The sequence below is a fragment of the Nelumbo lutea genome, chromosome 1, assembly GCF_056320005.1.
Source record: "Nelumbo lutea isolate HS-2025 chromosome 1, American lotus-T2T, whole genome shotgun sequence".
NCBI lineage: Eukaryota > Viridiplantae > Streptophyta > Magnoliopsida > Proteales > Nelumbonaceae > Nelumbo > Nelumbo lutea.
Genome location: NC_142684.1, coordinates 140,388,461 through 140,415,434, shown reverse-complemented (window position 1 = coordinate 140,415,434; position 26,974 = coordinate 140,388,461). Strand labels below are relative to the sequence as shown.

General features: G+C 39.7%; 2 protein-coding genes across 4 annotated transcripts in view; one reads left to right on the top strand and one right to left on the bottom strand.

Moving 5' to 3' along the window:
* The window catches only part of LOC148877962 (diacylglycerol kinase 1-like), an 88,117-nt gene extending 85,715 nt beyond the window's left edge, over positions 1 to 2,402 (top strand). For 2 of the 3 annotated variants that reach the window (XM_088947290.1, XM_088947297.1), the window contains one exon: positions 1,783 to 2,402. In XM_088947290.1, the coding sequence (XP_088803416.1) occupies positions 1,783 to 2,103 (321 nt within the window). In that variant the 3' untranslated portion in view covers positions 2,104 to 2,402. The remainder of the gene's footprint in view (positions 1 to 1,782) is intronic. The other variant, XM_088947302.1, reaches the window with a different exon arrangement.
* A 6,249-nt stretch (positions 2,403 to 8,651) lies between these two features.
* Positions 8,652 to 16,257, bottom strand: LOC148877961 (protein THYLAKOID FORMATION1, chloroplastic-like). Its single transcript, XM_088947217.1, has 5 exons — positions 15,698 to 16,257; positions 14,774 to 15,041; positions 12,036 to 12,252; positions 10,089 to 10,204; positions 8,652 to 8,989 (listed from the first exon to the last, which is right to left on the bottom strand). The coding sequence occupies exons 1-5, from the start codon at positions 15,897 to 15,899 to the stop codon at positions 8,899 to 8,901; spliced, it is 894 nt and encodes a 297-aa protein (XP_088803343.1). The 5' UTR covers positions 15,900 to 16,257; the 3' UTR covers positions 8,652 to 8,898.
* Between the last annotated feature and the right edge of the window lie 10,717 nt (positions 16,258 to 26,974).

Here is a 26,974-nt window from a genome sequence, read left to right as displayed (position 1 = left end):
AACAATGGTATACCAGCTAGTGAATCACAGGATCCATATTTGTTCTTTTAGGAAAATATTTCAATTTTTTCAACAATTTTAATGAAATATCTATAAATAAAAACCACCTAAGAGAGTTTCCTAAAGTTGGATTTCGATAGATGTAGTTTGGGCAATCCTAGCCTTTCAGGCATTGGGGGTGTCTTTAGGGATTATAGAGGGTTAGTTATAGCCCTTTATTCAAGTCCTATTACCACTGGGAACATCAGTGCAGAAAAGTTAATGACACTACTTCAAGGGATGAAACTAGCAAAGAATCTTGGATTCCACAATCTGATTGTGGAGGGTGTTTCCAAAGTTGTTATTAGGCTGGTTGAGAAATGACAGCTTGATTCCTTGGAAACTCCTAATCTATATGAGTGTGATCAGTCAGCTGGGACTTGGCATGGATTTTCCCCATTCTTTAGGCAAAGAACACACACATGAGGAGAAATTGACCAGTTTCTCCACTTTCTTTGGAGTCTCTCACAAATGTTTGTGATTTGCTTGGCTGCCTCCCAACAAAAGATCTTCACTTTAGGGAGGATCGTGCTTGACCACAATTTCAAATGTTTATGATTTGCTTGGCTGCCTCCTAACAAAAGATCTTCACTTTAGGGAGGACTGCGCTTGACCACAATTCTTTAGCTGGAAAGATTGGGTTATCAAATGAATGAATTAGGCAGTTGAAGGAAGAGCAGGTAAATATGTCATTTGCATTTGGGATCCACACTCTCTCATCCAACCCAGGAGAAGCCAAGATCACATCTTGAAGAGAGTTGAGGGAATTAGCTCAGTAGTTTCATTACCTCTCAAAGGCCTCCTCAAACGTAAATCCCAAACCAGCCCCGTCTCATCAAAGGAGATCAGATCAGCTATGGGTTTGTTTTTAGCCAAGGATAAATTGAAGATTCTTGGATAAGAGGCAAAGAGGAGGCCTTCTCCACCAAGTCTCCTCCCAAAATTTTTCCTCCCTTCCCCTCTTCCTTACTGAATACCTCATTCTCTTCCTAAGTTCCTAATGGATAAATGAAGGAAAAAAATCGAGAAAAAAGGGAAAGGGAGAAAAACAGAAAGAGGAAAAAAAGAACCATGCTTCTCCTTTTGCCCAAGGAGAGGATTCCGCTGCCAAAAGAGGCGGAATTTCTGCTTAACAATCAACATACAAACTAGGCAATACTCACCTACCTCATTTTTTTAGTTGCATGGTTTCTGTTTATTTCTTTTAATAGTTTAATCCTATTGCAGAAAGTTGTTATTTTTGCTGTTTAGTTTGTCATGTTATACTTTTGACCTGTGGAATAATTTTCTATATGTTTCCTCTCATTAGAGTATTTCTTCTTTCTGCATTTAATGAATATTACTCTTTTCAAGGAGGTTATTATGTTAGGGTGATCATAAACTCATAATGAGAGAAAGGGTGAACCAGTCTGACTAGGTGGATAAGGTGCCTAACACTCTTGAATCCCTACAAAGCAATTCCCATTCACTTTAAACCTCTCCCGTTGTTTTCAAGTTCAATGTAGTCACTATGTTTTGAAAAAGGAGTTATAACATCTTTATGCTTTTGTTTTTCCAAATTTCCGTTTTCAAGTTGGGTATCCATTTTATTCTAACTGAAATGGAAGTTGACTCCCAAAGCCCTGTAAAGGGGACAGTAACTTGCAGCGAAGTTGCTATACTGTAGCAGCTAGGAGTTGAGTTTCAGGCTTGACTGTCTGAGAATGTTTTTTTTTTTTTTAAGTTCTTTTCTTTATCATATAGGCACATCGAATCCGTTTCGAATTTCACAGGGGTGCTGCTGAGTGTACATATATGAGGATTGATGGGGAACCATGGAAACAACCCCTCCCTGTTGATGATGACACTGTTGTAGTTGAAATCTCCCACCTCGGTCAAGTAAACATGCTTGCCACTCTAGGCTGCAGATCCAAAAGTGTCCACGACCCACTGGTACCTAGCAGCCCTCATGGTGAAGAGGAAGATAGTGAAGAGTCTGATGAAGACTGGGAAGAGCGTAGGAAGTTTGGAGCAGCAGATACATTCAAAATTCCTGATGGGATTGACATTACTCATCTCAGTTAAGCTCGACAAAATATTCATCCATTCTCTCTCAAGTAACTGTCATTGTTTCCTAGCAATTGAGGTAAAGTGCCCTCTTCTATTTGTTAATGAATCTAATTTGCCAGTAATAAACTATCATCATCTTTAGGCAGTAAATTGTTCAAATTTTTTTTTTTTTGTCTAATTGGCATTTTTACTTTGTGTCCATTACGACAGAGATCTACATTCTAACTGTTTTCTTAACTTAAAAAGTCCAGACTTAATATATTGTCCGTGTATAACGTCTATATATATTCTGACAGAAAAAGGCATTAAAATAATCAACGAATCTCCCAACCTTAAGTCAACATGTTAACAACCATCATCTATATACTTGGTTTTGGTGCAGGCTAAATTTACAGTGGGTATATAACGTCAATTTATATTTTCACTCTTGCACATATGCATAACATATTGCCCGTGTTTAAAGTCTGTATGTATTATTACATGTTAACCATCATCTATAGTTAGATACTTGCCTTGGTTTTGGTGCAGGTTAAATTTAGATTGAGTATATAACATTTACTTATATTTTCACTCTTTATTTGCACATATGCATAATATATGCCCTTACACTAATAATTATTAAGCCATTATCGTGTTTCTAAACTCCAATTCCAGGTGGCTCTCTGTTTTTGAACATTTACTGCATTTTTGGATTTCATGGGTTGTTTTGATAGATCATAGGTGAGTGGCGTTTCTGATTGAATTCTATAAGGTAAAAGCCCACGCCCATATTAAATTTGGCCTCTGTCTAAGCAGATAAGCAAGCCTTGATTAAAACTTCAAAGTCAAACCCGCCGAGCACAGGCTCTCTCCATGTTGAGTGCAATTGGACGCTGCGTGCGTCCTTGATACTGGGAAAACTTTGGCTCTATGGAAAAACAGTCTCGGCTGTTTTGGAGCTTCTTTTCCATGGCAATGCTATGGGTATGGGGCAAAAGAGTATTTGCAATCAGTGTTGTACTTGTCAAGGACTTGAATGAAGCAACGTTTCACATACAGCAAGCTCCCAAACAGCCCAAGCTGTTTTTCCCAGACAGCCAAATTTGTTCCCTTATACTGCACGGTGCATACCAGGGCTGTAATCGAGTTGAATTCGGTTCGATTTGGTTACATTCAAATCTAATCCGGTTATTTAATATATTATTCTAACCGGACTGGATTTGGGTGTAACCAAATCGCTCCAAATTCAACTCAATTACATCCCTGGTATATATATTGTGGCCCTGGTATGCACTATTGATAAGGAAAAATTTATTTATTAGGGATGGCAACTTTTCCTGTAAAATTGGGGCCCCGCCCTGCCCCAAATTGGGTTGCTTTTCCTTGAATTTAAATGGGGATGGGGAAAATACTTTTGTCTGGAATTGGAGACGAATTTTGTATATAAGTCCCCAAATCCGGTGATAAATTATTAAAATATACATAGATTTAACATTAATTTTTAAAATGTTTTTAAATTTTTCCTAAATTCCTAAAACCCTTAGGATCCAATAATTTAATGTTTAAAATATTCTTAAATTCCTGTAATATAATTTCTAAAATGCCTGAATTATGATGTATTTTTTAGATGATTCGGGATGGGTAAAATTCAGGGATTCCCCATCTCCTATAAGGAAGTGTCCCACCCAGCCACCAGGGACGGGACAAGGGATTTGGTTTTGGGGCAAGGACAGGGAAAGGGTGCTCCGCGCCAAACCTGTTCAGTTGCCATTTTTACTATTTATGATAGAAAGACATGATATCGAAAGAGTTTTGACCAATCAACCCTTTCCTGTGGATTTTGATAAATACAACCTAATTGTTTATCACTTACGGGTTGATTGGTTACAAATTTTTCTGATATCATGTCTTCAGTATCTAAAACTTATCATAACTTTTCAAAACCTCTAGAGATACCCCAGTAAATTATCTACACTTAGAAGATAGTTATTAGATAGAAGCTCTCCAGTAAATCAAAAATTGAACCAGGTCGGCTAACCAATTTAAGAATACAAAGAAGTTGAGGCAATTTTATGCATCGCTTTTGAGCCAATCCACTACGACAGTTAGGATGAATGATTTCAATCCATAAATTCAAAATGAGACCTCTTTGCTGGTTTCAAACAACATACGCCTGTCCGTTGCCACTGATTTATTGATTACAAGGTCCTAGCCTCGATGTCCTTTGTGGCATACAGCCCATAGCCTATTCTCTCTTTATCTGGATTGCACTTATGTATTCTATTCTATCATTCTATTAGGTTTTCCTTGAAACCCACTAAGGACCCTATCCGAGAGACTGAGAATTCCTTTGCTTGACTTAAACTCAATCTTCTTTCACCTATTTTTGTATCCATGAGCTATTTTATAATTCCCACCAATCTGTAGCTCGATAGAAGCCATTCACTTGAAGCAATCTGAAGCCACCACGTCGAGTGATACCTCAGGTCTGGGGTTCGCAATTCTTCTGGAGCCTTTTGCTTTGGACGTGCTATTAGAAGAGTTATCTTCAACTGAGACGGAAGCATTTGCTTTACTTGAGGGAATATTGGGGGTCTGGAATTGAAATCGTAATGGGCTATTCTAATTTCAATTGTTTGGTTGAATGGAATTGGAATCTTATTATGAACCAAATATTATGCGTATCGGAAAGGCAAATTTAAGAGGCGTATCGGAATACGTCTTGAATACGCATTGATATGAACGAAAAATTAAGATAGGTATGGAAACATGTGGAAATGCTATAAATATTCTAATAAATCACAAATAAACATCAATATCACTAAATATAAGACATAAATGAGCTATTTATGCATAAAATTAATACATATACATATTATAATCAATAAATGAGAAGTTGGGAATAGAAACATACTATCTAATTATGGACATAATAGATCAAGTAATTATTTTGCATGTTTTATTCTAAAAATTAAATTTAAATTAAGAAAAGTAAATATATAAAAAAATTGCATATTTTATTTTAAAAAATAAAAAATAAATAAATATCAATGTTTTAAAACACAAAGGCATTCCACTACCTAGAGGCGTGAAGCATAGTTCAGAATACAAGAGGCATAAGTTTCCTTAAGAGGAGGAAAGAGGAAGGGGGATTTCATTTTTTTTTTCTTTATTTTTAATAAAAAACTTTTATATTAAGAAAATAAAAATGCATAATAGTTGTTAAAAGAGGGGTCTTGTCGAAGCGAAGGTGAGTGAGAGAAGCGAGTTCACCAAAGCGGAGCAAGACCCCCCTAACTCAAAAAAATAAGTTATGCCACAACGAAAAGGGGGACGAGGAGGTCTGGGGGGCAAAGCTTCCCAGCCGAAGGGGTAGGGGGCAAACCACTTTCTTTCCCCTTATCTTTTCTAGCATTGACTGAAAATGTAAACGAAAATTGAAAAACCGTATTTTGTTTCATTCATTTTTTCACAATCTTGAAAAACTTGTTGAATCTTGCAAATTTATAGATGTTTTGGCAAATTTTTACAAGATTTGAGTCTTTAAAAATGTTAAAAAGCTTTTTTAAGGGTTCGGGAAAGAAATAGGGCTTCTAAAATGGGTTTAGAAGCCCTTTTTCGAAGGGAGTTTTATTTGCATTTCCGCTACAGTAAAATCGTACTGTATTGGCCGATACGCTACCGTATCGATAGCGTATCAACTGATACAGTGCTGAAATGCACCGATACTCAACGATATAGGTACGATACGGGCATGATACGGCCTTGATGTGATGAATAGATACGACACATTCAATTTGAAACCATGTACCATGTCGAAAACTTGCTGGAACGATACGTATCAGTCGATACAGGCCGATACGTGACAAAATTTTGAACCTTGAACAAACCCTAAGTGCCTAGGGAGGCGAATGGTACAGCACAATGTTGCATGTCATGCATTATCTATCAATGCTGTATAAGTTTGGTCTAGGGTTCCTGATTTTTGCGAGATTGTATTTGTAACGACATCTCTCTAAGCAGTTAATAGAATTTGCTTCGTTAGGCTTCCAAAAAAAAAGTGACTGAATGCCTTTAAAATAATCTCTTTTGTACGATAAGTTAATAGAGAATATTTTTTTTATGGAAAAACAAATTAAGCAATTAGGTGGGTTCTCTTTTAAGACACTTTGATTTTTTGTTTTTCTGAATAACTTAGAGTTGATTAATAAGACATAATTTGGCCAAACCATGGGACATGATTACAACTTTTGGTGATATATATAATTAGAGGTGTAAATCAGGTCGTGCTGCCCGTGGCCTGGCATGATGGCATGCAAGACATGTCAGGCCCGACATGATGGTCTGTGTCGTGCTGGGCCTAGGGTTTTAGGTCCACAGGTTGGGCTGGCATGGCACGACCAAGCGGGCTGTGCCGCTTGCAGCCTGTGTGCCGGCACGACCCAGCATGACCCATATATACTATTTATATATATTTTATATATATTTATATATAATATATTAATAAAATAAACAATTATTTTTAATTTTATTATACTAATTTATTTAATTGTTGTATATATAAGTAATTTTATACATCAAAATTCATATAAATTTTAAATTTTAAGTTTTTTTCAATTTTTTAATAAATAAGTAAAAATAACTTTGGCCTGGTCCATGGCTCGACTTGGAGTAAGGCTTGGCCCACGGGACAGCCCAGCCCACGGTACTGCACGGGCCTGCACAGGCTTGGGACATGGGCTGTACCGGGCCAACCCCCAAACTATTCACTAGGAAGGGCGGCATGGCCCGCACTTTGCGTGAGCCGCTCAACAGGCCGTGCCATGCTGGCCCAGCACGACCCACTTTGTACCTATATCTAATGTGATTGTGGGAGTTTTGTCATAAGCACCCATCCGTCATGAATTAGATTTTTGATAGACCAGGGGCCTCAAATGGTTGTCTTTTATCATACGAATCATAACTTGCTAGTTACTTAAAATGGATTTCAACCTTTGGCAAAGGGCTTCAAGTAGTCCATGCACCACCACTGTCTCAGGATCAGAGGAAAGCACTTGCACATTGCAGAAATTGCCACTGCCATCCAATGTAATACACACCATTACAACTCCCGTGTATGATTGGCACAACTTAGGGAGTTGCAATCAGCAAAGAGACCATCTGTAGCCTGTAGGTCTGGATGTAGCGTGCCATTAACATAACTGAAAGATCATAGTGTTTGCATACCCAATACTTTCGAGGGCTTCGGTTACCATCCTTCACAGCTAACTCGGTTCCAAACCCTCCATACAATAATGGTTATTGCAACCTAAAAAAAGTACTTGTGTCATTTGTCTTCGTTACCTCTGCATGTCCTACATGTCCTATTGATTAACATTGATCATTTATTTCCGAAATCTATCCGCTAAGAGCCTCATCAACCTACGATAATGGATTCAAACATTACAGTTACTGTAAACGAACATTGCTAAAACAGATGATCCTTTGTTTACAACAAACGTTTTTAAAATCAGACTGGACAAGAAACCATTATGGGGACTGGTTCTCAGGTTGAATGGTCCAATTGTTTGATTCGAACAAATGATTCATTCTGATTTAAAAAATAAAAATAATAAAAAAATAAAATGTCCAAAAATCATTATTCAGATTAACGGTTCGATCATCCAAATCAATGGGTCATTGGTCAAATCAACAAATTTTGACTAAAATGCAGTTTTAGGGTTCGATCATCCAGTTACCTGACCAGTTCCTGATTTTTCCAGTCCAACCATCCGAATTAATCAGGTTTTGAAAACCATGGATACAACTTACAACCAAAACAACAATGGTTTTTAAAAATGAACCAGTCAGGGGTCCGGTCACTGGTTCAAACGGATGACTGTTTGGTCTAAACGGCCAGCTCGTTCTGACAAAAAAATAAAAAAAATTTAAAAAATTAGAAAATAGTCAAAACTGTTCGAATGTTCAAATGATTAACCAGCCAGTTCAATGGTTTGCTGACCAAAATCAACGGTTTTGAAAGAAAAAACAGTTTTGGAAGAAAACGAAACCAGTTAAATGACCCATTCCCAGTTTTTCCGGTCCACCAGTCCGGTCCGGTCCGGTTATGAAATCAGTGAAAGCAACAAAATTTATCTCCATCGGTGCTCCGTAATGCGGACTTCACTGGTAAGCCCTCCTACAACAGCCACCAAGTGATGAAAAGATAAATCCTAGGATATAAATTGCACTGCTACAACTTCTTCCGGTAGAGTTCTGGTTCATGCTTGCACTGACACATCGAGTTCTATAAACTGTCCATGACAGTCATGACCCTACACCCATTCACCTTCTTCTCCCTCTGTCATTTCATATGAAGTTCATGCCACGAACAAAACCGCCATAAATTCATTTACCATGCAGGAGTACTTCGGTCATACTAATTACTTAATTGCTTACGTGGACAATTTCTATCAATGATCATTAATGGCGATTTGATGGAAGGTGAGTTTTGAAAAACAAAAACTCTGATAAGGGGCTCCCAGGATGTTATGAAAAGTTATGGTGAGTTTGAAAAAACACGCTAATAGTGAGTTTTAGATAAATTTGATAGATAAGATCCATGCATTGATCATCATAGCGATAAGATCCATGTATCAATTTATATCCTATATTGATACAAAATTAGAAAGAAAAAAGGGGGATGAGACGGTACAAAAGATGCATCTGGACAAGAATTACAAACTCTATCTTGGTAGGTGGCGCCTGTAACTCAGATGCTATATGTCCTTGCCCAAAAGCTATAAAAGCAGCATGGTGTTGAAGTATGTGTGCTTGGCAGGAAAGGTCGAACTATTGACCTGCATATTGAAATTCTCCTATGCATTTTGTAATAACCTCATTGGCCCTCTGGTCTGCCCTTTCTTCTCTTTTCTTCTTTTCTCTGCCATCCAAAAATATTGCAAAGAGAATAGCTGTTATCATCTGGAAACAACAGTCCTACAACATATGCACAGTAACCAAGTATCTGGCAACTACTTTAACCTCCCCTAACTTTAATCTCTTCAAAAACCCCCTCCATATTTTGTAATTTAGAGTATTAAATTACAAAATTACAAAGTTATTATAATAATTTAGAGTATTATTATAATAATAATAATAATAATAATAATAATAATAATAATAATAATAATGGCAATAAAAGCACAAAAATATCAATAAAAAAACAAAAATAAGCAGAGATTTCGTGAGAGGGATGGTGAGGAGAGAAAAGGGTTTTGTTCAAAGAAATTTCCTCTAATTGTTTTCAATTTTTGTTTCATTGATATTTTTGTGCTTTTCCGGTCAAAGGATATTTCAATATTCTTATCGCTGGGCAATATAAGAATTTTATTTTAGGTAAAATTCAAAGCAACGGAAAGGGTCAGTTTGTATAAATCAACTGAAATGTGAAGGGAGGTTTTTGGAGAGGTCAAAATTCAGAGGAGGTTAAAGCAGTTGTCAGAAATTATAGAGGAAGTCAAAAGCACCATTTTTTTTCTTGAGTATTTCAAAAGCACAAGTCCTTACAGATACAGGACAACTAGAATACCTAAATTCTTGCCACAACACTAATGATGAATATCATAATGAAAGGGAAGTCCTTTTTTTCAGTATACAGACCATTACTCAATGTTGGTCATAGTTATCCGGGATCTTGGGAGGGGTAGATTGGACGTGGACCTAACCTGTGGATTTTTTAGTTTTTGCACAAAATAGCCACTCTCAGAAAATTCCCATGTATCCACATACCTTTTCAGACGTCTACTTTTTTAAAAAAAATATCGGAACCATAACTTCAGCATCTTTAGGAGGTTAACATCAGAAGAGCTTTCCTATTTTGATTTTGTCAGTTTACATTCTACACGGTTTAGTACATCTCCCCCCCCCCCCCCAAGATACTCTTATCAGATTACATTTAATATGCATGAAAGGATTGGAGCAGTAATAAGATATCATAGCAAAATAGTGCGGAAAATAGTTTAGTGCTAATGTGTCCATACCTATCTACATACTCCTTTAAGAGCTCCTTAGCTTGAACCAATTTTGACAGCAGGTTGCGGTATACATCAAGGTCTCGATCTATACTTCTTTTGTTTATGTTTAAGGCTGCACAGAGCTGTTGAGCAACAACGAACATGGTGTCATTCCATATTCAGGAACCTAGATGCACATACATGCATGCAACATTAATGGTTCTTTCCTATACAACATATTTTATTTCTGCTGTTGGAGGGACAATATGGTAGATCCAAACCATCCACTGGATGGGGAACCCTCTATATTTCTGCTGTTGGAGGGACAATATGGTAGATCCAAACCATCCACTGGATGGGGAACCCTCTATATTTGCCATGTGCCAAATCCTCCAATCTTATACCCATCTCCCATTGCTTTTTCCCTATGGATTTAAGCTCTTCAAAGTTTCACCTTTCAATTCAAAATTTACCCACAAAGGGCTTTTCTGTTAGACAACCATACAAGAGTTTTAAGGATGAAATCATGAACAGAGAGTGGCCACAGCAGGTATATAAAGACTCCAGATCTGCTACAAATAAAATTTGCACAACAGGCTATAAAACCCAATCAAGAGAAAAAATGTCAGTTTCTGGTACATCTGTTGGCGGTATGCATTGCTGACATATTTGCTTCTGTTCTTATTGGATTTCCTAGTCCATTGTGTAGTGTATACACCTTGTTTGTAGCACATCTAGAGTGGCATATGAGGCCCCCCCGAGCCCTCCAACTATCTTGCCATAAAATATGCTCCTAGGCCATTTAGACTTATTCAATAAACCACATTACTATGAGGCCTGCTCCTCTTTATGTGCATGCACCCATCTGTCTATGCACAAACAAGAGTCAATCAAATGCATGTTTGTTGCACTCCATGATGTGTGATACAAAGAACAAATGAAAGTCAGCAATATGACCAATACTGAAAATATTTAATATGCAGATCAGGAAAGTTTAACAGTGGATATCACACTAAACAAAATGAAATTGCAAAACAGGATTCATGCAGCTGACCCCATATAGTTGGGAGTAAGGCTTAGATGATGATCATGACCATGAAACTTATATTTAGAAACATGCAGAAGAATAGATATAAATATAAAATTAAATGGGAGAAGTACTCAAGGGAGCTAATAGACTGCAGACTGTTATATGTAGGAAACTCATTCAAAGAGGATGTCCTACTATTTGATAGATCTACCCAAGAGATTCTCTGGAATTAGACTTGACTGGGTGATCCTAACCTAATGCATTCACTAAGTAAGCAAATATATGACATACAGTCAAAGAAAAAAAAATTATCCAATAACTAGGATCATGGGCCAATTTCATTCACTGCAACAGTACAGTAGAGGCTAGGCCCTCCATCCAACATGTTATTTTTAATAGAAAAGTGCTGACATTTTCCTTGTATGAGGCTAGGGTTTGTGACCACCTCCCCACCCCACCCCCCACACCCAAAAAGAAAAAGAAAAAAAAAAGCCAAAACCCTGGTTTTCCTTCATTTGCTAAAACTAGCGAAGAAAATTAGTGAAATCTGGAATAGAGTAATTCTAGTAATTTCTGACCTGGGAATCGGTGATGAAGGTTCTTGCAGAATCATCTGCATCATAACAAAAATCTGGGTCTCATACTCATCAACCAAAAAAAGCAAGAAGAAATCTTGGCCTCAGTGGCTTCTTTTAACATCTCATTCTCATTGTAATTCTCGGAGGTATTTGTAGGGATTTCTTGTACCATAATTAAAGAAGGGGTACTAATTATACAGCATTCATTATTCTTCACATACATTTTGATATAAGCATTCTAAACAACAAAAACTTGTAAAACAAACATTGCCTAAATGCATATTTATGATTTTTTTTTAATGGGTGCATATTTACAATGATACTGGCAAAATTAACTTAAACATCATTGAGAATAGTTGGCTCAACCTTTTCTAAGACAGTTGGTTCTGTTGCATTTGCCAATTCCAGAAGACGAAATAGCCCTATGGCAAAGAAACGACTGTAGCTGAAACTCCCACTGTCTCCAGCTCGTTCTGAAATGTCTTTCAAAATCCCCTCAACTTCTCCTTCTCTAGATGCAAACTCAATTAGCAAACTGGCACTTTGAGTCCTGGCCCAATCTTCCAGCTTTTGTGCATCATTTCTGTATCATAAAATTAATTAATTAAAAAGTTATGCAGGCTTCACAAGGTCTCAAACAAATGCAATTTAACTTTCAAAGTATGGAGATGATCAAATCCATGATAATAATTGCAAGTGATTTAACTTTGGGTGATAATACAAGCAAGTAATTACAAGTCATTGCACCTTATTTTGAGAAAGCAAGTTTCAATTCAATACAGTATGTGCATATTTATGTGTTGATAAAGGAGAAACACGATACAAAAAGGAAGCCTTCGGAGTACCAGAATGATCAAACATCTAAGAGAATCATTATTACAAGGAAGAAACATGAAAGTGGAAGATATCCTCCAATACAAAACAGACTAAATAATGTAGGTGTTTGATTCCATTGTGTTTTTCCAAAAAACAGCATTGTGTTTTTTACGGTTTTTGAGAAAGCATTTATGCATGATGCTGTTAGGTTCTATTACAAAACAGTGCCATGTAGGAGCCACATCAGCCACCATAACAGAAAGTGCTTTGAGAAAAGAAAAAAAATAAAAAATGACATTTTCTGAGATGGGCCATTTTCTGCCATTTTTTGAGAAAACAGGTAACCAAACAGCACATACCAATGCATTTTGTTTTGATTTTCTCAAAATCTGATGGGGCTCTGGTGTGGCACTGTTTTCTCAGAAAACAGCAATGGAACCAAATGCCACCCTAGATGTTTGGACTGTTTTTCTTTCATTTTTTTTCTATTTCTAATTATTTTATGTTTTATGAGAAAAATTTTTATGTTACTTTTCTAATTGCCAATTGACATAAATTAGAAAAAGAGAGAAAAGCCTATTCCATAAAGTAAGAAGCTGATCACTGTGTATGCTGATCATTCATCCTAGTGCCAAGGTCTGCGAATGAAATAGCATATCTTTCAAAAGAAATGAGTATCAAGAGTGAGCAAGTTTTGTGATATTACAGTCTTGCTATCATATTTCCATATTATTTAATTTTCAATTTTTTTCTTTTCTAGTGATTCCAGTTCACCCTTATAAAAAATATTTTCTGCAAATTATAAGAAATACATTTTTCAAACAATTTTTCCGGATGATATTATCTATTTTCTTCTAACCATTCTACCTATAATGTACTTCACTCATAACTACATGTATTTTAGATTTTTATTTTCCTTCTTGTTCTTGGAAACCACATAATTTTCCAAAACAAAACATAGTCTAAACTTTCGAGCATTTGCAGTTTATTTTCATTGTGTTGTTTCCTTTTCAATCACAATGGATTTGCAAATTTCGCAGTTTAAGACCCAAAAGATTAAACAAAACACAGATGAACGTTCATTTGTAGTTAACATAGTTGTCAAGGCGACGCCTAGGCAACAAGGTGCCCTTGGAAGCTCGCCTTGCCTAATTGCCAAGCAGTTTTCTATAGCATGTTATAAAAAACTTTTATATTCTTAATTTTTTTCGCTTATAATTATAAAATATATATTTTTAAACTAAAATATTCATTTTGTGTGTTTATATACTAATTTCTTTTTATTATTTTCTTATTTGTTAGGGTTGAATCAACACAAACATTGCTAAATGCTGAGTGAACCCTCAAAGACTTAAAAACCTGAACCAATAAGTAAGGAAGAACATAAAATGTTGTCCAATCAACACATTTTCTTCTTTTTCTTTACTAATTTTGTGTGTTTATATACTAATTTCTTCTTCTTCCACCTTTTCTTTTCTTCTTTGCCTATAACAAAATAGGGATTGAGCCCCTATTTTTTTTAATTTTCTTTTCTTTCTTCTTTTTCTTCTCATGAATATGTTGGAATATGTTGATTTTCTATACTTTAACATGAAGTTTATACTTTTCTTATACAAATTATGGATATTTATTAAGGAAATATGATTAAAAAAATCTATTGCCTAGGCGACTAGGCGCCCCCCTATCACCTAACCTCGCCTTGGCGCCTTGAAAACTATGGTAGTTAAGTCACCCAGGTTTTTCTTCCAAGGTTCATGATTCACGCATTATATAATGAAGATTTGAGCAAACTTTGGTGTCCAGAGGAGCTCTGTTTAATCTATTGCAGCACAAATTTTAATGATTGGTTGCACAGGATAGAAGTCATTAACAGAATCTTAAAATGGAAATCTTTCAAACCTCCATTTGCTGGAAAAATTTATATGTCGACTTTTCCCACTTAGTTTTTCTACAATGTCTTTATGCAACAGATAGGTCAAACTGTCCGCATATCCTGTAAAAGGATCTAGAAACAAAGCTATGAAGCCACCATTGTCCACACCCTAATAGCTTGGGGTGGAGGTGACCAAACATGGATGTGGAATAACAAAATTCATACAATTTAAATACTCAATTCAATTGACTCACCAAAATGTTTCCTTCAAAGTTTAAGATAAAAATTCATATAATAATTATTGTTTTCCATTCCTAATAGTAACTACCTGAAGGAAGCACAGCTGCCAAAGCAATATTAGGTTAGAACAAAATCAATAAATAAACAAAAGATAAGGAAAAAATGTCTGAAATACCTGTATTGTTCAGGATCCTCCTTCAATGCTTGGATATAAGCTCGGAAGATGGCTTCTCGATCTTCATCATTTGGATACCCTTCCATAAGCTTATCATACACAGTAACAAAACCAAGCGCAAAGACAGCATCATACTGGTATGTCCTCTTATATCTCATCAAATGTTGTTGGACAATCAGTTCCTGCAACACGGTGTTGTATATACTAGGGATAGGCCGCTTGTATGCCTTGAGGAAATTAGATTTTGTCTCAGACACCGTGGGCACTTCTGCAACCACAGTAAGAAAATAAGTAGCTGGACACTTGAACCCCTTCCACGCACACACACACACACACACACACACAAGTTACAGAAGAAAGGACGTTTATCTCCATAAAGATCAATAGCATAGAAAAAAGAACAAAAAAAAATGAAATTTCAAATTCAATTATAAGTAACAGCTGTGATTCTGGTACCAGAAGCAAAATGGAATTAAAAATTGACTCCAGGAGAAATCAAACTTATAGATGTCTTTCTTCCAGTACATTAATAATTACCACTCAGATGAATAAAGATAAAATCAAAGAGAAGTATAAAGATTTTTCAATCTCTAACGCTCTGGCTAACTAGAAGAATTCTAAAAATCGCAATATCTAGAGGGACGAATCTTCTTGTATAGTTCTAGAACCAATTCTCCATATTTTTCCCTTTTTTTTACTATTCTTCCCTTTGAAATTTCAGAGGACTATTAGTTCTATGTTGAGCCTAGTTTCTCAAGCAAATAAATAAACGAACCGAAAAGATAGCACTTTAGACAGGCAAAACCTGAAGAAATTCCACACCAATAAAGTCACTGCTTACATAGAAACCAAAATTCTTAATAGAGGGAGAGAGAGAGAGAGAGAGAGAGAGAATATTCAAAAAGAAATGAAACATTAATTTACCTGTTACAGATGACATGCACTGAATAATCACCATTAGAGAATTCAAATTCTGAGTTTTGGTACCAATTGAAACAGAAAAAAATTTCTTTCGAAAACGAAAGCCGTCAAAAGTGGAACTGAATGATCGAGCCGAATAAACCAAACGCTTCCTCCCTGACACTTGGCCTAATGCAGTAAATGACAAAGAAGTAATGACCGCCATGAAACAAGATTTCTCAGCAAAGAATTTGGTAGGTAAAATTGAAACGAAGAAAATTTAGGGTTTTCAGAGGCGGGGATGCTCTGGCATCGTGAACGCTAAAATCCGCGAAAAAAATCGCATTTTGGCTTTCACTTTATTTTCGTCGTTTCTTTGTTTGAAAGTGGGACGGAGAGACTCTCTGCTCTCTAGTCTCTGACTTTCAACACAACAGTCAACACAGAGGAGGCCGGAGGCTTATCCCGTTTACGAGGTTTTGGTAATATTATCCAGAATCCAGTATAACACGTGTCACATCGTATGGAGATGACCTATCTCGTCATTTTTTTTCTTCCTCTTCCCTAATATTTGTGGTTGTTCCAACTTTTTTCTGTCTAAACCCTAAAATTTACGGGTAGTGTTGTTTGAGGATTTAAAATTTTCAAATGTGCCATTTTAGTATTTTAATTTAGGGAAATTTTTTCATTAGTAGCCGGTACTTAGGGCCTAGTTCCACTTTTGTCTCCAGTTTTAAAATGCCACAATTTAATGCTTAATCAGCCTTAAAGTGGCATTTAAATAAAACACAAATGTAATTCGAGTGTTATTTAATTTTCTTCATCAATTATATAAATATTAACAAAAATTAATAATTTCAAATCTTTGCCTTTTTCATTTAGGAAAGTTGGGATCATGTTTGAGTGGGTATTTTAATGACCCCAACTTTCTTAAATAGAAGAGGCAAGGATCTGAAATTGTTAATTTTTTGTCAATGTTTAAATGGTTGGTAAAGAAAATTAGATGACACTTGAAGGGCATTTGTGTTCTTTCAAATGCCACTTAACGGTTGGTTAACAACTAGTTAACCGCAAGTATTGGATTGTTATGTTTTGAAAGTTCGGGTACTGAATTGTGACATTTTAAAGTTTAGGGACCAAAGTGGCACTAGGCCCAAAGTATAGGGTATTAATTGGGAATTTTCCCTTTAGGGGGGCATTATTTTTTTAGACTTTGGGAGAGGGAAAGTTGGTTAATGGGATTTTGGTTCCCAACCAAGAATCCCATGTTCTTTTTTCAAATTTATGTAGGTATCAGGGAAAGTTTATTTTCTTGGGTACCCATCTCCTAGGCGGGTAAATAACTTTTCCACATAGTAACTTACCAAAAAGCGATGGGGCCTTAAGTTAGAAGAAAGATAACAGAATGGGTTTTATATATATTTTTGGAAATTAAATTAAGGCCCCTTTCACTTTTTAGTAAGTTACTTACCCCGTTACCTGGGTAAATGCAATTACCTAGGTAAGTCTTTCCTGGGAAACACTTACCCGGGTAAGTGCATTTACCCATGTTCTTTTGTTTCCTATGTAAGTAAGGCAATGATCATTTTAGCCATAAAAATCCATCATTAAAAGGGGCATTCTTGCCTCATTCAAGTGCTCACAATCTTCCCCATATGTGAGAAAGCTATTTACTCACCTAGGAGATGAATATCACTTACCCCTAGGAAAATAAACTTTCCCTAACCCCCACATAAATCTAAAAAAAAAAAAAAAAAAAAAGAACATGGGATTCTTAGTCAATGGGAACTAACTTTTCCCCCTCTCAAAATCTAGAAAAAAAAAATGCCCCCTAAGAGTTTTAGACACAAATGAGAAAGGCAAAATAAGCATCCAAAAGTGAAAGTATCCCCGATGAAGAAATTGGGGTGAGCTTGCTTTATAATTTTATCCCAAATGCAGTAGAAGATGAATACTAGAAAAAAAAAATCAAAATATAGGCATTTTATAATTTTATCCTTACCATAACTTTAGTTTAAAGGAGTTGGACTTAAAGTCTAAACGTATTTTTTGAAAGTGCAGGTACTAAAATGACACATTTGAAAGTTTAAACTGTAAAGTTACACAATCCCTGAAGTATAAGCTACTTATTTGAAATTTACCAAAATACAAATTCATTCAAAGGTATTCATTGATAATTCGGGAAGGAAAAGAAATAGTATATTTCTATTTCTTGGGAAGCATTTTATTTAGGAAAGGATTCATCTATGAACTAGAACGTGCTTGGAAATTCAAAATATGCATGTCAAATGATTACACTCGTACACGAAAGAAAATGTCAAATTTGATTATTGATAAAGTTGGCATTTGGAACCAATGCTCTTTTGTAAGAGGTGTTTTTTTTTTTCTCTTTGAGAAAACTGTATTGCATTGGCATATTGTTTTCTCACAAATATTTTTTATTCATTTTTTCTGTTTGGGACTGATGAGAGGTAATTTGGCGCAACCTAGTAAGTAAAGGTCACGTGGACGCGTTCTGCATATAGAATGACAACTCGGCAAGCGGACCCTAGTTAACAGTTTATGGAGTTTGAATCTTCCGCCACCTCGGCATAAGGTCACCTCAGCATTATGCCACTTCAGCGTAACACCACCTCGGCATAGCGCCACTTCAGCCTAAATTCACCCCGACGCCTAATTAGGTTTAGGGCCCAGGAACTAAAGTGACATATAATCGATTCCAGAAGTTTCCCAATAGACTCTAAACATCATGGGATCATCTTGCATAATGGTAAGCCTCATCCTCTCCCCGCCCAGATCGGACAACGACAATAAATTTCATTGACTGGTATGTTACTCCCCGACTAAAGCAGAAATAGATCTCATCCACTTAGGTCACAAATCCTAGAACCGTTTCAGGAAATCCATGATGGCTCAACTATGTAAGGACATTGATCCCCCAGGGTACAGGTACGCACAATTATTTGCTCACTAGCACTCTAGCACTCAAGTATTCAACTCGCATCCACAATATAGTATTGACTTAGGCATCGGAGCGGCCTTGCTGGGTTAGCCACTCTGGGTTCTCTGATCCTTTATTTTGCAGCTTGGTCCAACTCGCCATGTGACTAGGGTCCATGTCATCTTCTAGCTAGGAGTATCCAGATCACACACGATCAATTGGCGCCGTCTGTGGGAATACAATCGAAAGGTCATCCCAATCCTATTAACAGTACCTCAATGGCATCAAGCAACCACAACAGAAAGAATAACATGAACGTTACTAGGGGCAAGAGAATAGATAGTCACTCCACAAGGATCCTCGGTGACCATTGACATATTCACCATTCCTCTGACCACATCCGGGGTCCCATCACTGTCTGTGCCACACACTGCCCAACAGGTGAGTGCCCCACTCCCCTAGGTGAACACCATGTTCTCGAAGCCTACCGTGATTCCCCCTAGGATCAGGCACTCCTAGTTCAACGACCTCGTCTAGAGCGTCCGAACGGCGCAGATCCAAATGCAGTAGATCTATCGGTTCCAATAGTTTTAGTAGTATTATTTTTATCAACAGTACTAGCAACAGTTCCCACCATTGCAACCAAGCCAGCCGACAAATAATCAGCACTAGGTTCACCAGAACGTTCACCAGTCTCCCCCCCCCCACAGGGGACAGACCCCGCTGGGGTACAGTAGGCAATCGACATACTCCCCTAGCTTCCCAGAAAGAGAACTCAAGGGATAGGCCCAAACCTAGGCAGCCCGAGAGGCATAGCCAGCAAATTTCTCATGAAGATCGTCATCTCAGGGCTTGAGGCACGGGCTTGAGAAGAGACCCCTCAATTCCGTGCAGCAACTAACATTGACCACGCGGTGGGGAGAATCTCTAAACCACCTCGCCCTACTATTCAGAGTAAGATCGAAGCACCTGACAACACAAAGGCCTGCGGTACAAATGCCGCTCCACCAAAGAAGTAGCAGCGACGACATCGCAAGACTCACGGTTCATCAGCAAGGAACAATCCACCAACAAAGCCTAGCCATCCAGTAGATCAAGGTCGAGAAAGAGAAGAGGTGAGCTTGGTGGCCACAGGAACAACGCTTGCTCTTTTGAGCCGGCCTTACCCTCTACCACTCGAGCTCCTAGTAGTCCCGATGCTGAAAGATTTCAAGGTGCCGCCTCTAGACAAGTACGATGGGTCTTTTGATCCCAATGATAGTGTAGACACATTCTAGTCCCAGATGCATCTCGTCGGGGCCAACGAGGCTTGTATGTGCATGACTTTCTCCACCACATTCTGAGGAGTAGTTCAGACCTGGTACAGAAACATCGCATCGGGTTCTATCAGAAGTTGGGCGCAGTTCACAGATATGTTTACGGCCCACTTCATCACTAGTAAGAAGTGTCTGAAGTCATAGGAGAGCCTTTTGAACGTGGTGTAGAGGGAAAGAGAGTTGATTCGAAACTACATCAAGCGTTTCAATGAGACATGCCTGCAGATATCGGACCTTGACCCAGCAGTACGTCTCACCGCAACACGCAAAGGAATCACCTACAAAGAGTTCAAGTGGCACGTCATTGCCAACAAGCCAAAGAACATCACTTAGTTCCTCAAGTTGGTTGATCAGTTTATCAGCACAGAAGAAGAGATAAACCAGAAAACAGACAACCAGTTAGGAGAAAAGAGGAAGAGAGAGGAAGAATGAAGAAGTAAGTCTTCGAGCTCGAGGAGTAAGTCCCCCTCGCGAAGTTATAGGTCGGGTCGGCGTTCCAAGACCCTACTAGTGGAGAGAACGACCTATACTCCTTTGAGCGCGAAGCGAGGAGAGATCCTAATGGCCATCAAAGACTCCTCTATCATCAAATGGCCACCCAGGCTTCGTGGAGACCCGACGACTTGGAACTCGGATGTCTATCGTCACTTTGATCAGGACCATGGTCACAACACAGAAAACTGCAAAAACCTCCGCGATGAAATCGAAGAGCTAATCCGCCATGGGTACTTGAAGAAGTACATTTTGCGTGAAGAAAAAGAGCAGGAGAGCCAACAGGGAGATTGAAAAAAGACGCCCTAGAGAGTAGTAAACAGAATGAGAAGTCACCCCGCCCGCTGGCGAAAGAAAGACCGGTCCACGGGGTGATTAATATGATCACCAGAGGATCTATTGTAGCGGGGTGCAAACTAGAAGCTAGGAAAACGTCAATCCGAGAGTTGAAGCGTGAAGTAGAGATCCCACCTAAGTGACCTCGGATCAAAGAACCCATCTACTTTACCGAGGATGATGCCTGTGGAATTCAATATACTCATGATGATGCCTTGGTCGTGAAGATGATCATCAATAACTTTAGAGTAAAGCGGATCTTGGTGGACTCAGGCAGTTCAGTCGATATCCTCTTCAAAGGAACCTTTGACAAGTTGCAACTATAGCAAAGCGATCTAAAACCTACAGATGCCCCACTAGTAGGGTTGAATGGAGAAGAAGTCAGGCCTATAGGTCGTGTTACAATACCAGTGGAGGCAGGCATGTGGCTAAATATTGTTCATTTCGGGCACACATTCTTGGTGGTCACGACTCCATCCCCCTACAACGCAATCATAGGTCAGCCCATTACACACGTTCTACGCGCAATAGTATCAACTTACTATCTTGCGATGAAGTTCCCAATGGATTACGGAGTGGGGGTAGTACGAGGCGACTAGCTCGAGTCCCAGAGGCGTTATGTGGTCGCCCTCAAAGGAAAGGCAAAATTGGCAGAAGATGTCAAACTGGAGAGACCAACAAACTACAGTGAGGAGCGAGCTTCCCCGATGGAAGAGACGGTCCACGCACCGGGGTCCCAGACCGAACCGACCAAGACTCTCCAGATCGGTGCACTTGTAAGCGAACTGCTCCAAACACAGCTAGTAAGTTTTTACTTAACAATTTAGATGTTTTCACCTGGTTCACGACAGAAATGCCCAGAATTGACCCTAGTATCATAACTCACAAACTTAATGTGGACCCTCTAGTTAGGCCAGTCAAACAAAGAAAATGCAACCTCGCCCCAGAGCGATGAAGGGTAGTCGATGAGGAGGTCGGGAATCTCCTCGCCGCAGACTTCATTAGGGAGGTCCACTACTCGAGCTGGGTCACGAACGCAGTGCTCGTGAAGAAAGCCAATGTCAAGTGGCACATGTGCATCGATTACACCAACTTGAACAAAGCCTACCCAAAGGATTGTTTCCCCCTACTGAGAATTGACCACCTCGTAGACGCGACCTCAGGGCATGAGTTGCTGACTTTCATGGATGCCTACTTCAGTTATAATCAAATTAGGATAGACACAACTAACCAAGACAAAATTGCTTTTGTAACCGAGCTTGGGCTATACTATTATAAAAGTTATGCCCTTTGGTTTGAAAAATGCTAGAGCAACTTTCTAGCAACTTGTAAACAAAATTTTTGAACCTTTGATTGGCAATAAAGTGGAGTGTTATGTTGACAACATGGTTGTGAAGACCAAGTTTTCTAGATCTTTAATTAACAATTTAGACGTTGTTTTTCAAATTTTAAGGAGATATAATATGAAGTTAAATCCGAATAAGTGTGTCTTCGGAGTCACTTCGGGTAAATTTTTAGGCTACATAGTCAACCGACGTGGTATCGAGGCCAACCCAAAAAATAAAAGCAATCATAGATATGAGACCACCCCAGAAAATAAAAGAAGTCTAGAGGCTGACTAGCCAGATAGCAACCTTAAGCTGTTTCATGTCTAATTCGGCGGGTCGGTGCCTCCCTTTCTTTAAGGCAATCAAAATGAATGAGACTTTTGAATGGACCGAAGAGTGCTAGCTCGTGTTTGACGAGCTGAAAATGTATCTAAGTACAACCCCAGTTTTAACCTGACCTAAGGAAGGAGATGTATTGAAGTTAAAGTTATACCTCTCCGCGAGTGACGAAGTAGTCAACTTGGTACTAATTAGAGAGGTAGACCGGGTCCAACAACCTGTCTACTATGTAAGTAAGGTGATGCAGAATGTAGAGACCAGATACCCTGACATCGAGAAGCTAGCGTACGCGCTGGTAGTAGCAGCTCGGAAATTACACCCATACTTCTAAGCCCATATCATCGTTGTCCTTATGGATAGACCTCTGAGGCACATCCTACTTAAGCCCGAGGTGTCTGGGAGATTGACAAAGTGGTCCATCGAGCTTAGTGAGTATGACATTTGGTTCAAGCCATGACTGGCAATTAAAGCCCAAGTCTTGGCGGACTTCGTAGCAGAATGCACGTTCAACACACTGGCCCCTGAACTGACTGAGCCCGATTGCACGACGGATAGTGCGACACCGGTCCCAGTCAAAGCAGTATTGACCTGGGATGAAGAGCCTTGGATCCTCCACATCGATGGCATGTCCAACCAACGAGGAAGCAGTGTAGGACTAATATTGTACGGCCCAAGTGAGGTGAAGCTGGAGTACGCTCTCTGATTCAGATTCGAGGCATCGAACAACGAGGCAGAGTATAAGGTGCTAATTGTTGGGCTCAACTTAGCAAAGGAAATGGGAACAAAGCACCTCATTATCTGCAACGACTCTCAACTGGTGGTTAACCAAGTCAATGGTGACTATGAAGCTCGTGACTCAACTATGATCGCCTACTTAACCAAAGTCAGAGAGATTCTACCCGACTTGAGCTCTTGCTTCATCAAGCAAATTCCAAGGTTCGAAAACACTAAGGCTGACGCTTTATCATGACTAGCAAGCACGAGCAACAACATCATGCAGACTGTGTACATAGAGGACCTACCTCGGCCTAGCATTCTTAAGGGGGTAAAAGAGGTTGCTCCCATGTCGCAAGTGGAACTGAGCTGGATTGACCCACTCATTGATTATCTACTCCACGGGACCCTACCTACATAATGCAATGTAGTTCGAAGGGTAGAGCGTCAATCATCCAAGTACGTCCTCATAGACGAACGATTGCATAGGAAATCCTTCACGTTCCCCACCTACATCGCCTACGATCCACAGAAGTTGAGCCCGTACTTCGTAATATCCATGAAGGTTTATGCGGAAGACACTTGGGGGGTAGGACCCTTTCCCAAAAGGCATTAAGGCAAGGCTACTACTGGCCCACAATGAAATTGGACGCATTCGAACTCGTCAAGAAATGTGATAGATGTCAGAGGCAGGCCAACATCCTCCATCAACCTGCTATCGATTTGAAGTACCTCACTAGCTCGTAGCCCTTCACGTAGTGGGGAATCGATATTCTCGGTCCTTTTCCATCGGCAACTGGGTAGAGAAAGTTTTTGGTCGTAGCAGTAAACTACTTCACGAAGTGGGTGGAAGCCGAATTGTCAGTAAGAATTACAACCCAAAATGTGCAAAATTTCTTTGGAAAAACATTGTATGTCGTTTCAGACTGCCCAAAGTCTTGATTTTGGATAACGGGAAGCAATTTGAAGACATCAAATTCTAGAACTAGTGTGCCAAGATGGGGATTTAGCAGAACTCCACTTCGATAGCACATCCGCAAGAAAACGGGTAGGTAGAAGTAATGAACAGGGCCATCCTCTGCGGACTGAAAGCTCACCTTTCACGAGCTAAAGGGTTGTGGGTGGACGAGCTGTCCAACGTTCTTTGGGCCTACCAGACTACCATCAAGATCACGATGGGTGAGACCCCCTTCAACCTCACATATAGTACAGAGGCGGTGATCTCGACAGAGATCGAAGTACCCACATTGCGACTAGGAAGAAAACAATGACGAGCTCTAACCTGGACCTAGTAGAGGAGGTGCGAGACCTATCCTACATTTGAACTGCGGCATACCAGCAGAGAGTAGCTCGGTACTATTATGCCCGGGTCAAGAAGTGGCAGTTTTGTGTCGGCGATCTATTCCTCTGAAAAGTTATGGTACTTTAGCCTGGCGTGGGTAAGCTCGGACTGAACTAGGAAGGTTCATACCGTATAAGACGGGTGTACGGGAAAGGCATGTATGAGCTCGAGACTTTGGAAGGTAAGCGAGTACCTCGACCATGAAACATCGACAACCTAAGAAGGTGCTATGTACGAGTCCACAACTCCAAGTATAAATTACTTATGAGACCACCGAAACGGTCAAAAAGATGACGAGTTGGAGAGAGGATTGTGAGTCACTCCCAAAAGCCTAAGGGCTATGGTGTCGAGCTAACAAGAGACCTCGGCATGATAGAAGTCCTAGTCACCTCCTTGGCATAGGCAGCTTAAGACCCGATCACCTCTTCGGTACGGGATCATTAAAACCCAATCGCTTTGGCATGGGCAAGGCAAAGTAACCGAGGCACAGACAGGTCGGCCGTGTACCCTACAGTGTCTATTCACCCTGGTGTACAATGGTGATCAGATTATTCCTATCTGTATCAAGCTCGCTAGCTCGGGAGTAATCTACACTTAGAAAAATTTGCTCCTACTTGGTTTAGCTGGCCAGCTTACCAGCCCGGGAGTAATCTACACTTAGAAAAAAAATTTTCACACAAAGAGTTTTGCAAATTACTTGTATTCCATTGATAAAGAACTTCGAGTACATATAAAAAAAATAAAAAAAATTACAACTGTCTAGTCGAGCTCGAAGGCTCGGAGCATCAAATATTACAAATGGGGGGTCCAAGAAAAGAGGCATCAATCAATTTGGGGCTCCTCATCCTTAATGGAGACTTCAACAGGAGGATCTGTCTCCATACGATCCTCAGCGACACCAACCTCCTCTCCCTCGTCATCAAGTAGGTCATCGTCGCTCTCTACCTTGGAGTCCGGATCATTAGCGGTTTCAATGGCCATCTCTTTGGTGATCTTAGACGTGGTGATGGCACTGAGGTCGAGGTGGGGAAATTCACGCCGGGTCAACCACCTACTGAGCTTAAACCCCTTTCGGTAACTCGTTGTCCCAGCCTCGACCAATCTTTCCCGAAGCTCCACCGAAGACTTATACTCCTCGACCAATCTTTCTCGAAGCTTCGCCGAAGCAGGATTTCAATATGTTCCTTCACGTGAGCCTCAAGGTTCTCGATCTCCCCCTTTAGTGCCACCTCGCGCTCCTTGAGCTCCTTCTCCAACATCAACAGAGTCAGCAGCTCCTTAGCTCGCGCGTCATTTTTCAGCTGATTGATCTCGTTGCGAGTTAAGTTGAGTTTGGAGTGGGCACTCCGAGAAGACTCCTCGGCTTCAAGAGCTTGCTTTAAGTTCACCTCAGACTGATAGGCCAAGACATGGATAGAGGAGTTCACCTGCCAAAAGAAGAAAAGAAGCATCAGTATGCAGAAAAATCTAAGTATAAGGCAACTCGAAGGCTAAGTCTAAGTACATACCACCATACAATGCGTGACCGCTTAGGTTTCGAGTTGAGCAACTAGCAAGTCAGCCCAGCGAGCGACCTCGACGAACACCACACCCTTGCTCTTGAGAAGACTGAATTTTGGAGTCAAAATGCTCTGGACTGAAGTGTCACTACCCGAAGAGGTGGCAGTCATTGGAACGGGCTCTGGAGATGTAGTCTCCTCAGGAATGCGGGGTGGAGTGGCCTTGTTCTAGATCCTCCTCTACCGAATCAATTACAGGAGGTTGTTCGGCGACCGGGGGGGTGCTTAGGCACAGAGGCAGCAACTTCAGTGGTGGTAGTCTCAGTATGGAGGCAAGCCTTCTTGGAGGTCCTCTTCTTCTTCTTCCCCTTTTGCATGCTCCCGAAGAGCTCATCGGCAAGGATGCCATCCATGGCAACTGTGGCAAGTAACGAACTAAGTCAGATACAACATCAAAGTAAAACATACAGAAGAAAAGGTACAACAGGTAGCGACCTACTAGGAGGGCTTACACCGGCTTGTATGAGTTTCTCCTCAGTCACAAAGTTTTCAAACTTCAAGCCAAGCTGCACCGAAGATCGAACCTCCTCCCTTGTCTTTGGGTCTATTCTGACGTCGGGGTCCTGGATGGCTACCCTCTAGTGAGTCGGGAAAGGCCACCCATTGGTGTTGCGGACAACGAAGTAGTGCCTCTTCCAGGCCGGGACCTTGTTAGGGAGCTTGTGCAACAACTTGTACTCGGGGTGAGGAGACAAGTAGTAACTTCACTTGTGCTAGGGTAAAACATAGGACAAGTTCTTCTTGATAGAAAGGACCATTATGACCATGATCCCAAGGAAAGTTGCCTAAAGGAATGCTATATACGAAGTCGTTGGGGAGTCTGTACCAAGCTACTGAGGATAGGAACCCCGCTGTCATTATTGATGGGCCGAAGCTGCCTGGCAGGCGACCTCGGTGTGAAGTAGAGGCCAATTTGCCAGAAGTTTCTCGCTCT

Coding starts and splice junctions, on each gene's coding strand:
- LOC148877961 (XM_088947217.1), bottom strand. CDS start 15,899: ATGGCGGTCATTACTTCTTTGTCATTTACTGCATTAGGCCAAGTGTCA. Junction 15,042..15,697: donor GTGCATGTCATCTGTAACAG/GTAAATTAATGT, acceptor CTGTGGTTGCAG/AAGTGCCCACGGTGTCTGAG. Junction 10,205..12,035: donor AACCAACTGTCTTAGAAAAG/GTTGAGCCAACT, acceptor GTTGCTCAACAG/CTCTGTGCAGCCTTAAACAT.